The 17364-nt window shown below is 39.5% G+C and overlaps 1 protein-coding gene across 5 annotated transcripts in view; it reads left to right on the forward strand.

Annotated features, from left to right (window-relative positions):
- LOC135214322 (dual specificity mitogen-activated protein kinase kinase 7-like) overlaps positions 1–17364 on the forward strand; it is an 83444-nt gene that overhangs the window by 22452 nt on the left and 43628 nt on the right. For all 5 annotated transcript variants that reach the window (XR_010314323.1, XM_064248513.1, XM_064248512.1 and 2 more), the window contains exons 2-9: positions 8490–8668; positions 8961–9074; positions 9950–10177; positions 10610–10789; positions 11157–11291; positions 12256–12344; positions 13700–13806; positions 15962–17087. Coding sequence is in view for 4 of the 5 variants with exons in the window: in XM_064248513.1 (XP_064104583.1) it covers positions 8490–8668; positions 8961–9074; positions 9950–10177; positions 10610–10789; positions 11157–11291; positions 12256–12344; positions 13700–13806; positions 15962–17087 (2158 nt within the window). In the remaining variant the exon portion in view is untranslated. The remainder of the gene's footprint in view (positions 1–8489; positions 8669–8960; positions 9075–9949; positions 10178–10609; positions 10790–11156; positions 11292–12255; positions 12345–13699; positions 13807–15961; positions 17088–17364) is intronic.

Genomic DNA, 17364 nt, shown 5'->3' on the forward strand with positions numbered 1-17364 from the left:
CTGTCTCTTACCCTCCACCGAAGGGTGCCAATCAGCTATGTATATATCTGACAGGTAAGTTGATTGTATGAAAATGATATTGTTATGATACAATAAAGTTTCATACATACTTACCTGGCAGATATATACGATTAGGGCCCACCCAGCCTCCCCGCAAAGAGACAGGTGGAAGAGAGAAAATATGATAGGAAACGGGAATGGTTCCTAGTCCTGCCACCCAGGGGGCAGGCCGGTAGATCACCTGACCTACCTGTAGCGAGTGGCGCGAAATTTGAATTTCTGTCGGGGACGACGAAGTCTTAGCTATGTATATATCTGCCAGGTAAGTATGTATGAAACTTTATTGTATGATAACAATATCATTTTTTAACCTTGGTGAAGAAAAATTCTGTAAAAATTACTTTGTTCATGAAACTTACCTGACAGATATATATATAGCTGTATTCTCCGAAGTCCGACAGAATTTCAAAATTCACGGCACACGCAGTGGGCGGCCAGGTGGTAGTACCCATTCCCGCCAACTGGGAGGCGGATATCAGGTGAACTATTCCCAAATTTTCTAGTTCATATTTTTTTCTGTCGCCGGTCGGTAAACAACTGTTTACAGACCTCCGCCTAGGATTTTGAAACTTCATTAGCCGCTTAAGTATCCTAATTATTCTTTCGATTATTGACTTGGATTTGTGGCTAGGCATACGCTATCGTAAATTTTTCATTGCATTTGATGTCTGAAGCTAGTTAGCCTAGTTTCAGACTTTGTTGTCTGCTTGGGTAAGGTGAAGCTACCGGAACTTTCGGTAGACACTCGCTTAGTATATATGGCGTTTACATGTTTTCTTTGCATAAGTTCAATGTAATTAGTGTAATGTGTGACTGATTACGGAAGAAGTAGGATTCATGTACGCATTTTAGAGCGTGTTAGAATCAGGAGTTTTCCTCCACAGTAAACAGAAGTTAGAAATAATGAACCTTCTAACCTCCTGTAGATTTTATTTTGCCTAACCCTGTGGTATGGCTTACTGGGCCTAGAAGAAGTGTCTGCTAGAGGATTACATCAAGTAATCTTAGGACTAAAGTGCTCGCTCTCCAATCAGTGTTGTGAAGTGTAGTGCCCCTTGTGTTGTGGAGGGGGCGTCAGATCGGCCCCATAATGCCTCTAGGCCTGGACCTCTGTCGGACTCCCAGGACTCAGGGAGAGGGCATGTCGAAAGCCGCAAGAGGGTTACGGGGGCTCCCACCGATCTGGCGTCCCTTCGGCAGAACCTGTTGACGCTTCCCAGGCTGCTAAAGATCGTGCACGTGCACGAATCTTGAAGGATTGCTTCTCGTCCTCCGAGGCGTCCTCCCCGCGCAAGGTTGGAGCTCTCGGAAGGACTCGCGCCCTCTAAGAAGCTTTAGAGAAGAGGACGGCTTCATGTCCTCTCTCTCGTTAGGAGGGAACGTCAGATCGGCCCCATAACGCCTCTAGGCCTAGACCTCTGTCGGACTCCAGAAAACCAGGGAGAGGGCATGTCAAAAGCCGAAGGAGGGTGGGTTTTACGGGTTTTTCATGCTGATCTGGCTTCCTTTCGGCAGGTCTGTTGTCGCTTCCCAGGCTGCCGAAGATCGAGCACGTGCACGAATCTTGAAGGATTGTTTCTCGTCCTCCGAGGCATCCTCCCCACACAGGGGTTGGGGCTCTCGGAAGGACTCGCGCCCCCTAAAGAAGCTTTAGAGAAGAGAGCTTCATGTCCTCTCTCTCGTCACGAGAGGATGAAGAGTAAAGAGACCACATTTACCCTTTTCGAAGAATGCACTGGCTCTTTTCCTAAGGGAACATATTAAGGAGGCTTCATTCATCTTGCCAGAAGCAGTGATTTGAGCCTCCTGGCGAGTGAACGCTCATTTCTACATCATGTTATCACATTATTAAGGAGGCTTCAGTTCAAATTCTTTGCAGAAGAGTGATTTCTGAGCCTCCTGGCGAGTGAACGCTCATGAAGTTAGAAGCTGTTTCAACCTCGCTAGCATTCCAAAAGAATTTGGTAATCAAGGACATTCTTGATTCCACCTTTTGGAGGAGCAACTCAGTTTTCGTCTCCTCTCCTCATGGCGCTCCGTATACGTTATGTAACGTTCGCTTTACTTCGAAAAAGCAAGCTGATAAGTTTGAAGTCCGGCCAAGAAGCTGCTTTGCACAGTCAAACAACTTATGTCTCTGGTTCGGCATAAGAAGGGCAATTTAGACGTGAGCTAGCTTTTGGAGGTGCTCGACGTCCTATAAGTAGAGACATTCTCCAGGACGCTCGGCAAGCACCACCTTGCGAGGGTGTCTTTCGGACGCTCGGCGTTCCTTGCTGAGTGCGTTTCTGGAGATGTTCTTTTGCATTACTTAGACGCAATTTGTCGCACAGGCGGCCACTGTCTTTGTAAAAAGGTATGAAGGTCTTTAAGGCCCGTCTTGAAGACGAAAAGCCATACGTCTTCCTTTAGTGTTCACACACTTCAGGAGCAGCGTGCGGCTCTCCATGGAGACTCGCATGAGGACGTCCCTTGAAAATATTCAACGTCATACGCAAAACGCGGTTCGTCATAACATTGAGATGTTGGCAAGGTCGCTCGCCAGGGACGCCTCGTGGCGGGACTTGCATGCATCAGGGCGCTCAACGAGTTCCTCTCTGAAACGTCATTCAGAAGACTTGGTGTTCTCTGCTCAGACACGCTCTTAGCTACGCAGGACGTTTTTTGAGGACGCTTTCCAGGACGCTTGGCAGGACGCTTATGAGGACGCTTTTGTGTGCACATTCGCCAGGACGTCTTCGGTGGAAGCTCGGCAGGACGCTTTGCGAGAGAAAAGACTTGTAGAAGGCGTTTTATTTGCTGTTCAGGACGTTTCTTAGGACGCTTGACGCTTTATAAACGCTCGTCAAGAGGAGGTTTTTCAGGACTCTCCACAGGACATTCCTTTACAGAAATTTTTAAAAAGGATTCGGAGTTAGCGGAGAGACATACCCAAATTTTTTCTTCGATCCCTCTTTCCTCTTCATCGATTTCTCTGAGAATCGGGAAGACTATATACTCGGATTCCTGGGTGACTTTCGGTCATGTTAAAGGGTTTTCCCTATTAGCAAAGTGCTAATAGTTTTGTCAGTAAGACGTTTTCCCCATTGTCAAGATACTAAACGTTTTGTCATTTAAGTGGGGGACCCCTCATAAATGGGGTAGTTCTCATTGACATAGATTTTAACGTTTTTATCGTTTAAGCGGATAAACTCATTAACAAATTTTCGGAAGAGCTCTCATTCATTTTCAGAGGCTCATCCGGGGAGTAGGAAAAAGACTTGTAGACTAGATCCAGGAAGTCTTATGTCCAATATCATAAGAACATTGAACGGTCCTTTTCGATCCTCGGTTCTCTCTTGATGATCTCTATTCGAATATTACTCCCTTTTCTTGGCAAAGAGTCTTGGAAAAGAGTCAAGGAGTTCTTTTAAAAAGTCTCATTCATTAGAACGTGGACAGTCTTTTTCCTTTCTTTCTCTCTTCCTCGTCGAGGAAAGATGTAGTAGAGAATTCGATGTTCAAATTACTACAATACTTACGTAGTTTACTTTTGCGTCATTTTGCTAACGCATGGGTCAAAGTCATATACGCATATCGTATTTACCTCTGCGGATAGAAGCCGAAAGAACTGTTGTTCTAATGTATTTATTTGACACTCCCTTCAACCTTCCAAGAGTTTTCGGAGTAAGAATAACTATTCAGGTATTGTTACGACAAACACCAAACTCAGATTCTGTATTTAGCGAATTTTGTTTCGTTTAAATATGCCTGCTTGAGAGTTTTCCTTTTGTTTGCTCGATAATTTCATACCTATCCTTCGTAAAAGGAGTAGCTGGCAACTCAGGCAGATAGTGCGAGACGATGAACAAGGCTGCTGTTACTGTGATCTACGCAGTACCGGCTAGCTCGGTGTCATGCGCGGTTGGTTGCGTCTCTCTGCCCTACAATCATTGGATTTTGCCTCGGGTTGAGGAAATTCTAGTAATCATGAATGAACATGCCTTCCGTTTACTTAGAAATTTCAACAAGATATCTCTTATACTTGTTCGGTGCGGGTTTCACCGCACGGTAACAGAATTCTGTACGAATCTACCGCGGCATAGCACTATAATAATGCTCTCCTGCTTATGCAAAGCGCAGCCTTATTTAGGGAAGGAAGCAGGCTGAGTGAGGGAATGGATGAGTTTTGCTGGGGACCATTTCCTCGCTGGAGAAGCTTGTTTTCCCTGAATAAACAGCAATTCAGACCTCTACAATTTTTCCTCACGAAGAAATTGGAATAACATCAAAGATCTTGTAATAATTCTAATTTTCTCTCAACGCCTTGAGGATCACCTCGGGTGATAGCGAGAGGGTGCCAGACATCCGAACAGAGGAACAGATGTTCTGGCACATTGTCTGAAAGAATTGGAAGCCAAATTGGTCGGCTCTCCAGTTCCTCGAAGGATGAGTTTGGATCGAGTGGCCCAAATCATCTCGGATAATTTCTCAGCTCTCTCATAGCTCAAGAAGAGAGAATTAGTTATGGGCTTGGGCACGGAACGTAACGATCCTCAAGAGGTTCGTTAAACTAGTGCACGTCCGTGCGGGTCTTCTCGATCGAAGGCAACAACTACTGACGTCTGAGTAATCCTCACTTAGAAGTATGTCGAAAGTGAGGAGAGACTGAGGGCGTCCTTTCATTAAGTTTTTTCGTAATATTTGAAGACGAAGGAGCTTCCTCTTAAGTTGTTCCCTTATTCATGATCCTAGAGGATTAGCTTTAGTCGCCACATGTTGGCCTCTAAGAGGTTGGATTCACAGAGGTCAGGTATTCATGAGAATTGTCAAAGACCCTTCCCGAGAGAATCGGTGTAATCTAACATCGTCACTTAGTGAAGTATCTAATATCTCTCCTCTCGGAGTCTGAAGGCGTTCAGACTATCGAGAAGCGATAAGATCTTCAAGATTATGGCAGTCTCTTGGCCAAGGCAAAGGCAGTGCTGCCTATTTTCAGTGTTCAATCGGTGCGGGCCGTTTCTGGAGATAGTGAAGGGAATGACTGTTCCTCCAACTCGACCTCTGTGAATTTCTTTATGGTTCTATCTTTCCGTATGAAGTATGAGATAAGATAGAAGTCCTAACTATTGTAGAATATGTATGTGTTGACGGCCTCTAGGCTCAGAGATTCGGTTCTGTCAAACAACAAAGCTTCACGATCTTTGAGGTCTGGGGAGATCTTGAAATTCTCCTGGATCGCAGGTTCCGGCATGGAACTTAGACGTAGTCTGAGTTTCTGATGCAAAAAGCATTTCGAACCTATCCTTTCTGCAAACTTAATACACGTGACCAAGAAAGGCTAACATTCTAACCGCTCATACCACGGCAAAGAGGGTTAGTGAGGTTTTAGCCATCATCAGAGGTTTTTAGCTTTAAAGGGACATATGCAGTCTGTCCTCTAAGCCTTCCGTTCTTGATAAGAACGAAAACCTGTCTAACCCTTGACCCGAAGGCTTGGAGACCAAGGGTATGGCACAAATTATTGGGCAAGGGCATTAGAGAGTCCTGTGCCCTGTCGGGTCTCTCAAGTTTTATCTTGATAAAACTATAGAAAGTCGAGGTCAACGGACAATCTGCGGTGTTCCATAAAAGACCAGACTAGTTCATGTCCAAGAACACCCTGGCATTATAGTCAAGGAGTTCTTTTAAGAAGTCTCATTCGTTATGTTTTGCATAAAGATTTGAGATTTTTTCTTAATATGAATGCTCAAGAGGTGAGGGCGCGGCCTTGGAAGCATTTCAACAGAGCATGACACTCAGTAACATCCTGAGTGCCACGCTTTAGCGAAGCAACTCTGTTGTTCGCTTCACACTCCGACGAGGGATGTGAAGACGACATTTGAGATCTGTAAGTCGCTAGGCCACCATACATATCCGTAGATATATTATTAGGGGCAGCAAGCAACACGAATCCTCCATCCTATAGAAAAGGGATAGGGTGTTGCTTTTAACTTTCGAAGGGTTGGTCGCTTGATTGGCGGCGTTCCCTTTTCTTTTTACCCTAGAAGTTATGGAACTAACTTTGATAGGTTAGGTCAGGTGGTGGTTTTTAGCTTCGTTGCCCTCAGAAGTATGGTCATATGGTCTAGTCACATTGTGGTCACGCCCCCGTTGACAGATCATCTAGAGCGCACCAGCATTACAGGTCTCTACCTCGCTGGCAACTCTAGTAACGCAGAAGCAGACTTTGGTGACAGTAATCACGAAGTCGGCTATGCTAACAAGTGAGGAACCAAGATGTATCATCGACTTAATTTTAGTTTCCCAAAAATCCTATTCTGTCTTTCCCCACCATCCGAGGTGGGATTCAGCTATATATATATCTGTCAGGTAAGTTTCATGAACAAAATGTTATTGTTATAATACAATTAAGTTTGTTCATACTTACCTGGCAGATATATATAATTAAAGTGCCCACCCACCTCCCCTCAGGAGACAGTGGCACTGATAAAATATGAATAGAAAATGGGAATAGTTCCTGATATCCGCCTCCCAGCGGCGGGAATGGGTACTACCACCTGGCCGCCCACTGTGTGCCGCAAATTTTGAAATTCTGTCGGACTTCGGAGAATACAGCTATATATATATCTGCCAGGTAAGTATGAACAAACTTAATTGTATTATAACAATAACATTTTCTTGACCTCGGGAAAAAAGTGCTGGTACAATCTGTATGTACTACGTTACGTAATTACAGCGCATACAGTTAATGTACTTTCAGAAGATGTGATCCCATTCGCACTTTTTGAAGATGATACCCCTCCAGAGTTTTACCTCGAATGACGCACATAATTCTCTCTTGTTCATGGTTAGCTCTCACACTATACTCTGTTTTTTTTCCATCTGTCCATCCACCTGTGGTGGTCACGCATGGTAACACTGCGTCCCGGGCTTTAAATAGTTACGCTATGTGTAAGTTTTAGGTATATAAAGGATATCTTGGTGTACATTTCCAACTGAAATGTGTTTTAATAATTTACTGTATGCGAATTACACCGTTAATATTCGAAATAGGATATTATTTAAAGCCTGGGACGCAGTGTTACCATGCGCAAACACCACTGGCGGATGGACAGATGGAAAAAAACAGAGTGTAGTATATATGATTTTAAATAGAGTTAATTTTACCTTTGACCTCTGTAAACATTACTTATGTACATACATGTCTTCTTTATTTTATTGAATTGTGTGACTTCGTTATGACTGACTTATGAAGCTTACCTAGTGACGCAAAGAAAACTTACTCTTGACAGAAAAAGAAAATGGCATCCCATGAATTAGGGGTAACATTAGTATACGTACAAAAGTGGATATGTATGTACGTAGTGGTTACTGTAACTATTTTTATGCCAATCATTTATTTCTTTTTAACTAATATATTAAACTAACTTTTAAATAAAATTACAATAAATTTAATTTCATTTAAAAGTTAACCTAATACTTAGTGAGCATGATTAGGGTCATATTTAGTGTTCAAACTCTAGAAGTAAGCATTCATTAGCAATTTTAGAGACCGTTCAAAACTTAAGAGAAACTTCTTGCGCAAGGGGGTCTAGAACCTAACCTCGCGTAAGGTTGGGGTATTACTGTACTTCTAAAATTTTGTAATGTGTCTTCTTGAGGTGTAGACTGTATCATCTGGAGAGGGTTATATTCAAGACGAAAGCAAGCTTATATACAGGGTGCGGCAACATAACTTCCTTTTTCCAAAAGGCAATAAAACAAGATGTATAAATCAGAAAGGTTTTAATTTTGTTTCATAATGATAGTACATATTTAAAGTTATGTTTCACACAGTTTTGAAAATCATATCAGGTAGGTGACGTCCCCCATTGTCCATACACTGCATAAACTGATTTCTGGTGTTTGCCATGACCCTCACCAGCGTATCAGCGGGTATATTGGCAATTTCTTCTCGGATGTTTGCCTTCAAGTCTGGTAGGCTTCTCGGGCGGTTGACATAAACACGGGATTTCAAATATCTCCACAAATAAAAATCACAAGGGAACAAATCGAGAAGCCTACCAGACTTGAAGGCCAACATCCGAGAAGAAATTGCCAATATACCCACTGATACGCTGGTGAGGATCATGGCAAACACCAGAAATCGGTTTATGCAGTGTATGGACAATGGGGGACGTCACCTACCTCATATGATTTTCAAAACTGTGTGAAACAAAACTTTAAATATGTACTGTCATTATGAAACAAAATTAAAACTTTTCTGGTTTATACATCTTGTTTTATTGCCTTTTGGAAAAAGGAAGTTAGGTTGCAGCACCCTGTACAATGCAATATAATAAACATCATTAGACATTGTGGCTTTTATATTTTTGTCCAGATTTCAAGTTATGTGCTTGAGTTTTTCCCAAATTCTTAAGATGATGCTAATTTTTAATTTATTTCAGTGCCAATTGGAGATGGGAGGCTTCAGGGTAGACCGAACACAATATCAGGACGACAAAGAGAACGACCTAAAATAGAACCTTTCTTTTTCGAACAAAAACAACAGTCGGAACTTCCAGATTTAGATGCACATGTTAAAGAAATATCTAGGAAAAATGGTACCCTTTTTATTGAGAATAAGGTAAGCATGACTGTTTTTATATTACATAAATTAGGGGATATTGTGTGCTTTGTTAATAACATTCGGGCTTCGCATAAAGTCATAAATGTCTGTCAGTTCAGGATGAGTATTGGAACTGTAGAAAGTTATATATACCCTGTACATACGTATTTGTTTTTTTAATCAGATAATGATTACTGTCTTAAGGATATTATTAATTGAATGATGTCCATGTTATTAATCCTTTTGATTGTGAAAATTTATGCTGTATTGGTAAGAGACCATTACTCAACGGTGAAACTTTCTATTTCAGAGATACAAAAGTTCTAAAGAAGATATGGAGTACATATCAGAGTTAGGGAATGGTACGTCGGGTAATGTCGTTAAAATGCTTCACAAATTGTCTAAGAAAGAAATAGCAGTAAAAGTAAGTATCTCAACATATGTTCAAGTTTTACTTTATAATTTGAAGACCTTTCTAATTCCAAGAATGATTTGAGTGTAGGTCTTATTTATAATGGGCATTAATTCAGGTGGAACAGGCTAAGAAGCCATTAGCCTAGCTGTTTTTCACAGTGTCTATAAGTATGAAGAGAAGGAAATGCAAACGTTGCTAAGAAGATATAGATAAATGATAACTCTATTATCTGTCTATTAGCGGCACCTTATGGCGCGGATAACCGAATCTTGGCCCCCATTATGGTGCCATAAATTGCCAATTTTATACTGCTAGACAATCGCCATTAACTGGGTCCGCCGATAACCTGGGACGACCTGTAATTGTAGCACACTTAGGAATATACTATGTTGAAACCTAAGCTAAATCCTTTTATACAATTGATACTTGTCTTTAGTAGAAGTATTTCAGTGTTTGAAAGAGATGTACTAGGTAAACAGCGGATTCCTGCCATTTGGACATAACGCTGTATTAGATATTGCTAGATAGTGACAAGCTGCTCATTTTATTTTGAAAATCTTGGTATGTAGGCTTTTTGTAGTTTTTACAGATAAAGCTAGGTTATAGAGATTATTTATTAATAGGGCTTAGTTTTTCCAGACCTCTGAGTCTTATAGGTTATAGAGAAACTACTATATATTGGAAGATGAATCCATTTAGCAGACTGTTGTGCATTAATTTCTGCTGCATATTTTTTTGTCCATAGCAAATGATAGGATTACTTGTGCTTAGTAAGTGATTGAGGGTCTGTCGTTACTGTTAGTATTTTATAGCAAATAAGTCTACATAACACAATGCTGCCTTTTTATTTATATTTCATGTACTCTCTTGCATCCCTCTTTTAGCAAATGAGAAGATCGGGTAACATGGAAGAAACCAAAAGAGTGTTTTTTGACCTGGAGGTGGTCCTTAAGAGTCATGATTGTCCGTACATCGTGCAGTGCCTAGGTTGCTTCATCACAGATTCTGATGTATGGATATGCATGGAACTCATGGCCACGTGTTTAGATAAGCTCACAAAACGATACAAACAGCCCATTCCTGAAAGAATTCTCGGAAAGATTTCAGTAGCGGTAGGTCTCGTTTTTGGTTTGCTTGTAGTCTGTGAATTGAAGTTGATTGGTGCATTGGTGACTATACTTCACTATATTGGGTTAAGTTGAATGGTGTTTTTTTGAGTAATTTGTATGGTTTCAAATTACGTTCTGTTCTTCTTAAGTGGTTCATTTACTCTTTATATAATTAAGATCTTTCTTTTTGTGATGTCAGCTGTTTTGTGTCATCTGTGGTACTGTATCTTTATGGCCTTGATAGTAGCTTTAAGTAATATTTTAATATTACAGATTAAGCACTAAAGTTTAAATGAGAATAATATTAAGCATCATCAGTTAGTACAAAGTAATAATCATCGCATTAACTTTCATTCATGAGCACACCGAGCACTAGCTAAGAAAGATTGCTATGATTAGCTGGAAATAAGTTGACATCTAGTACTTTCCTTTCAGACTTTAAAAGCACTACATTACCTCAAAGAGAATCATGGTGTCATACATCGTGACGTCAAGCCTTCCAACATCCTCTTAGATAAGCATGGTAATATTAAACTGTGTGACTTTGGGATCTCAGGGAGACTAGTCGATTCTAAGGCTAAGACAAGAAGCGCTGGCTGTGCGGCGTATATGGCGGTAAGTTGATTAGATCCCTCCCAGGGAGTTCCTTGTTTGATGATGGAAGCTAGTGTGGCACCAAGGCTATATGTTTGTTAGAAGGTTCAAAAGTAAACAGTAAATAAAACTTTCTCAGAGAAGCATACTGCTTCTAATTAATTTTGTTTGTAATAGAGACATGGGTGCATATTTGGCTCCTTCATTTAATGATTTAAGATGATGAAAGTAGTACTCTGGAAAATATATTGGTAATGTACAGAAATGTCAAGTAATATCATTATCAAGTGGTCTTGTAGCTTCTTAGAGGGCTGGCAAGAATATTTTGATATGGAATAATTGGTGAAATTTGAAGCAGGTTTTTGAGATGGCACTTTTTTCTCCACAGCCCGAGCGGATTGATCCGCCCGACCCCACAAAGCCAGACTATGATATACGTGCTGATGTTTGGAGTCTAGGTATTACGTTAGTAGAACTAGCAACCGGCCAGTTTCCTTACAAAGACTGTCGTAACGACTTCGAGGTAAGTTTGGCTTTTAGTTTGGCGAGTACTTCTTTAGTTATGTAGTTTCCTAAAAGAGAAAATACTACTATGTGCAGTTTGCTTTGTACATTTCTATTCCCCGGAATAACTAAATAATTCTTGGCCTACTAATTTAAGATTTATTTAAGAAAAAAAAAAAAAGGACAGTTAGGTAATATAGCCTATAGGGTTTAGTATCATTAGTGCACCTCATGGTGCGCTTTAGGCTTTACTAAAGTTGTCCACAGCATCCCTTCAATCCCGAGGTGCTCCCACTTTTTGGCCTGTTACTTTCCCTACATTTCCACCTTCTTTCTTGCATCTCGTTGTCCAAACATTCCAACTCACTCTCCACTTTTGATTGCTGAAAGGCTCATCTCCAGTGGTAAGCTTTATTTCTAAATTATCTAAAAAAAATTTTTATTTATTTATGAATGGGAGGAATTCATGATTTTGATATATTGATTTGCTAAATGGATAAAAAATAGACTGAATTAAGTTATTATTTTTATGGTGTCACTTTATAAAATAAAAAGCATTTTATTGATTATTAACATTGCAGGGAATAGTGTGGTATATGAAAAGAAACCCACAGTACATTGAGAAGATAATGATAAAGTCAAATATTAAGAAAGATGATACATGCCAGATGATTGCCCACTAAAAAAAAAGTGACAAAATTATAAAGGAAGGAAAGTGTAATTAGATGCATTCTCAAGCTAAGGAATTTGAATCCATGAATGTGGACTGTCATAGCTCGCCCTGAGTTTTATTAAATAACTAGTGTATTTTTGTGTCAACCTAACTGCCATATAGTAACACAGGTGTTCCATCAACTCGATAAATCGAAAACCCTCAACAAAATAAAGAAATTTTATTTACAACTGAAATAAGTGGAAGTTTATTTGGGTTTGTACAATGAATACGACTTATTGGTGTGAATCTAACCTGTATTTTTTTTTAGGTGCTGACCAAGGTTCTACAAGATGATCCCCCGTCACTTCCAGAGACTGGGAACTTTAGTCGTGAATTCTGTGAATTTGTAAAAGATTGGTAAGTGGATGCCTGTAATATGAAGAGTTTCCAATTGAATCCCCGTTTATGAGTCTTTTCAGTTGCCGACTTTTTTGGGCAGTTGGATATCCAAAACAAGTTCAGATGTGTCTCAACTTTTTTCATTTACATATTTTCATTTGGTAATGTTCATGGGAATAAAAGCTATTCCATTTTGCATTCTGTTTTATTTGAATTGAGGGTCTGTAAAACATTTTTTTTTTTCCATGGAATAGTATGGATTTATTTGTACTCTTTAGTTACGGTCTTTGAATAGCTCTCATAAGTACTTTAAACAGACCACTGAGTCAAAATGCTGAACACTCCAACAACTGTGTATCTTTGTTGAGTTATTTTGGCAGTTCTTACATGCTGCAGAGTACTCCATCAGCCCCCTCTCATTCTGCCTACCTGTCCTATATCCTAGTCCTTTTCACATCAATTTTAGGCCATTGTTTAAGAATGCGTAATTTTTAGAAATCCTGGAATTGGCTCGGCGGTCTGGTTAAACTAATTAATAGAGATAATGTTACTAGTGTTATTTCTTTAATTTTACTAGGGTGGTTATTCATCCAACTTTGAATATATTTTTTATTTTAATTCTGACACAAGCTTTCTTGCTTATGAGACGTGGTTCTTATCATGTAACATACAGTAGTAGTTTTTTTTTTTTAAATCCATTATGTACTTTGTTAGTTTAATCTGCAAAAGCACCTGTCTCCTGACTCGTCCCAGAAGTTTAAGAGCTCCCTTTTAACTTCTTGTATGCATCTGCGCCCGCCTCTAGTGGTGAAAACTGGTCACACTCATCATATCTGATTTACATGATTGATTTTGTTCACCCAAAAATCTGGACTTAACATTTCATCAGAATCTGTTTGTACGAGGTATGTAGTAAGTCAAAGAAACTCCGGGCCATGCCAGAGGTTAGCATGTTTGTGACTATCGGAAACATTCAGCTTCCAAACTACATATAGCTTGCTACTCCCTGATCCAACAGCATTTGGACATGCTTACGTGGTCCCCTGGTCTCATAAGTGCCAGTCAAGTTGCAGTAATTCTGCAATGCAACTGTGGTGACCCCTCATTGCGTCTTTGGCCACAGGAGGTCTGGTTTCCTGACCTCTTGAGTCTCATCTTATTTTGGGCTTGTTCTGAGAATGACCAGTCGTAACAAGCAGAAATGCTGAGGAACCTCTTTCTCTTCTAGGCAGTTTATGGAGAAGGTTGCTGCTACTATAGGTGAAACTAATGAGTTTTTATGTGAAAAAAAATATTTTTTAATGTAGTGTTGTTCTCAATATTTTGTACCTGGTACCAATTTTTTTTCTTCTTTTTTTTCGCCCACATCACAGCCTTATTAAGGAATACCGGAATCGCCCAAAGTACAAGAAACTTCTAGATTATCCCTTTATTAAGAAGTATGAAAAGGAGAAAGTAGATGTGTCAGCATGGTTCGCAGGTAAAGTGTCATTTGCTTTATAAGTAATAGATTTTAGTTCACTGTGAATTCTAGGAAAAAGAAAGTATAACTGCATATAAAAGGTATTTTACGTATTTCTACCTCATATGTATTTTTGCATAATCTTGAGTAAATTCAAACTAGTAGAAAATTAAATTGTGTTTAACGCTTAAAATTTTTGTTACTTGTATGAATTTTAACACTGTTTGACCATCATTAGGTCTCTATAAGACCAATGTTATGTATAAGAAACACAACAGATTTTTATCATAATTTTTTGCAGAAAATACTGGGTTCCCCAGTTACTGTTGGCTCTTTATGCATTTAAGGCGATATTTTTCAATTGGAAAAAGATAGAACTGATTGAATAATTCTTTTCCATGCTCATATAAACCATTTTTTTTATTTTTAAAAGTCATGACTTCCTGTTAAGACCTCAGGAGTGTTAACTATGAAAGATAACAAAGATTAAAAGTTTTGTCATTTTAAGAATATATAATATGTGTATTTTCATTTTGTTATTGATAGTGGTCATTCATGGATAATGACTAACAGCAGAGTAAAAGTCAGTATACTATATGCCTGTGTTTTTGGATAAGCTTTCATATTAAGTTTCTTAATGAGTAAGATTTGTACAAGACGACCTCGAGCTGCTCTGTGAGCTCAGAAATTGAATGTCCCAAGTGATTCTAGTAAGTAGTAAAATTATGTATAATTTTCTTTATACTTTGCATAACTATGTTTTATTGTTTTTGGTATTCACTCTCTTCCCTTTTATCCCAGTTTCTCCCATCATAATTTGGGTCTGCTGACCTTGTTTTTTATCAGAATTACATTTGAGCTTATCCAAAAGGCAAGAAATTGTAATATTGCTTTCAAATGAAAAGAAAAGTTCCAGTTCTGCATATGTGAGTTGTTCTGAGTTTTAGGTAGCAAGGAAATGGAAATTGTAAAATGATCTTTTGAAATTTTTAAAAATTTATTTTATTTTTATTATTATTTTTATTATTATTATTATTATTATTATTATTATTATTATTATTATCATTATTATTAATATTGTTGTTGTTATTATTGTTAATATACATAATATCAAGATTAGTCCAGCAAGAAGTTGAGAATATTCGTGTTGAGACAAAGTTCTAGTTACTGTTTATAGAAAAATCTAGGTTTCAGTGTAGCTTTGATTTTCATTAATATCAGTGAATCGTAAAAGATTGTTACTACCAAGACCACGTAGAATTTTTTGGGGGGATGACTAACATAGTGATAGTATTTTTTACATTTTTCAGTAGCATTTTTATTCAATTTTTGTAATTTGTAAGTGCATCTTTTTTTAGGATGGTAGAAGTGATTTGCACTGGCATTTCAGGTAAGGTAATAAGTGTTTCCAAGCTGTCGGTGTTGGAACAGTTAAAATACTGTATACTATGCCTATTAAGTTCCTTTGTCATAGTATTTGTCAGTATACAGTAATATATGTATGGTATATGTGTGTGTATAGAATCTTCGGGGCTCCCAGTAACTGCTCTTTTTGTAAATTCTCCAACGTATCATTTAATTCCTTATTGCATTGTATATTGTCCTGATTGGACAAAGGTCTAATTTAATGTGTACTATACCTCATTAATTCTTGTAACTTTTTTTTTCAGCCTTATGAAGTTGGTTACATTAGTAACAGACCTTGAGTGTTTCAATATATTAGTGGCTCCTCAATTTAATGGACAGCTGGGGTCTGCCCATGCATTGCGAAACTGCACTATTATAATAACTATTATGATCTATCATCTTTATAATTGTTAAGAGAAAAAGACCTCTTAGTGAAGTTTGTGTTTCTAATTTATACACACATGTATTATTTACACAGTGTTGCTGTTAGTTTATGATACTTCCTGCTATCATTCTTATTGTGTCCTCAGAAACTGCACAGACACCTAGGATGATAGCATGGGTCTTTTTCTCCGGTTATCAACTGGAATGTGGTTGTTCGTTGATTTCTGCCATCATCAATCATCATCATTATTATTATTAAAATTATTAATATTACTAAGGGTGAAGGAGTTTAACTTAACTGCAGGGCCAAGACCCTATATTGTGGTGATCTGGAAACGAGTAATTGCAACGAGTAATTTTCAATTTTTTATTGATATTGCAGAAGTCTGTCAAGTTATAGAGTCCAAAGTTCGGAACTCGCCACAGAGAGTAAGTATATTTTCGTCTCCTTTGCTCCCCCGAGCTTCTCGCTCAAACAGTAAGCCTCCAAGTGCCCCCAATAATAGCGGAGGTGGTGGTGGGGGGAGTGAATGTATACCACCACCTCCCCCTGTGGCACCAAGGAGGAGGAGTCGCACTCCCGAGGCCCACAGCCATGATCGTGTCAACAGCCAACCCTCACAACAGCAACAGCAACCACCACAGATACATCAAGAACAGCAACAAGGAAAAAGTACTGAAGATTCCAATCAGCCAGAGCAGCAACCAAAAAAGAAGCTACAGCAACAGCATACAAATGGCAATGGGTCTTCACCTATAAGAAGTTGTAGTGGCAGCAACAGCAGCACTACCAGTAGCGCCTGCAGCAGCAGCAGCAGCAGCAATGGTGAAAGTGGCGTGGTTAGTCAGCCTCAGCTTCCAGCCTCTCCCAGTCTGACTCGTGCCGTATCTGCTTCGCCGTCTCGATCGGGGCCTCCCCTTTCTCCTGCCCCATCTAGAGCATACTCTGCCTCCCCCCTCCAGAGATCAATGCCCCCTTCATCTGTGCCCCCTCTATCATATCCTGGTGTTAGTCATGTGGTCCCCTTACCTTTCCCACCTACTTCGATGCCACATCATCAATACGCTGTTCCATTTTCGTCGCAACAGACATTTTCCCCTTTCAATTACTCCCCTAAGCCTTACTCACAGGCCTATAGCCAGTATTCTAATCCATACACCCAGGTTTTACCTCCACGCTCCAGTCATAGTAATTTTTATAATAACGTGTCGAGTAGTCGGGATTCTCAGAGTCGGGATGTTCATAGTAGTAGTAGCAGTAGTCATCATTCATCATCCAGCTCAGGAAACAGCAGTACAACACTCATGTCTGGGGACGTGACGGGGACGGGCGGGTCCGTGCGGGAGATGGCCAGCAGTTGGCCCACGCCCGGGCACCTGCCTAACCTAAGTACAGGTCAGCGAGAGGCCTGGGGAGGGGTTGGCAGTAGCCAAGGGGCCCCCCCTGCTGCCACTACCTCACTCACTCACACTTCCCCAATGCACAGGAAAACACCAGAGCCTGTAAGGTAAGTGTCTTGCAATGAAGAGCTCAATCACTTACTTGCAAGAGTCTCACATACAGCCATGCATTATCCTTGCTGTGATCATTCTTAAAATGAAAAGTAATTTTGATTTTATGTTGATTTAACAATCACTTTGGAAATAGAGTGTACTGTACTGCAGTTATTAGGGGAATTGATCTATGACTAAAAACTTAACTCGGTGAAATATTGAAGTAAATTAATTATTCAATTTATCACCTTGTTTATTTAGAAATATAAAAGCTCTACATTTATTTTCATA

This window comes from Macrobrachium nipponense, chromosome 45 (assembly GCF_015104395.2).
Source record: "Macrobrachium nipponense isolate FS-2020 chromosome 45, ASM1510439v2, whole genome shotgun sequence".
Taxonomy (NCBI): Eukaryota; Metazoa; Arthropoda; class Malacostraca; order Decapoda; family Palaemonidae; genus Macrobrachium; species Macrobrachium nipponense.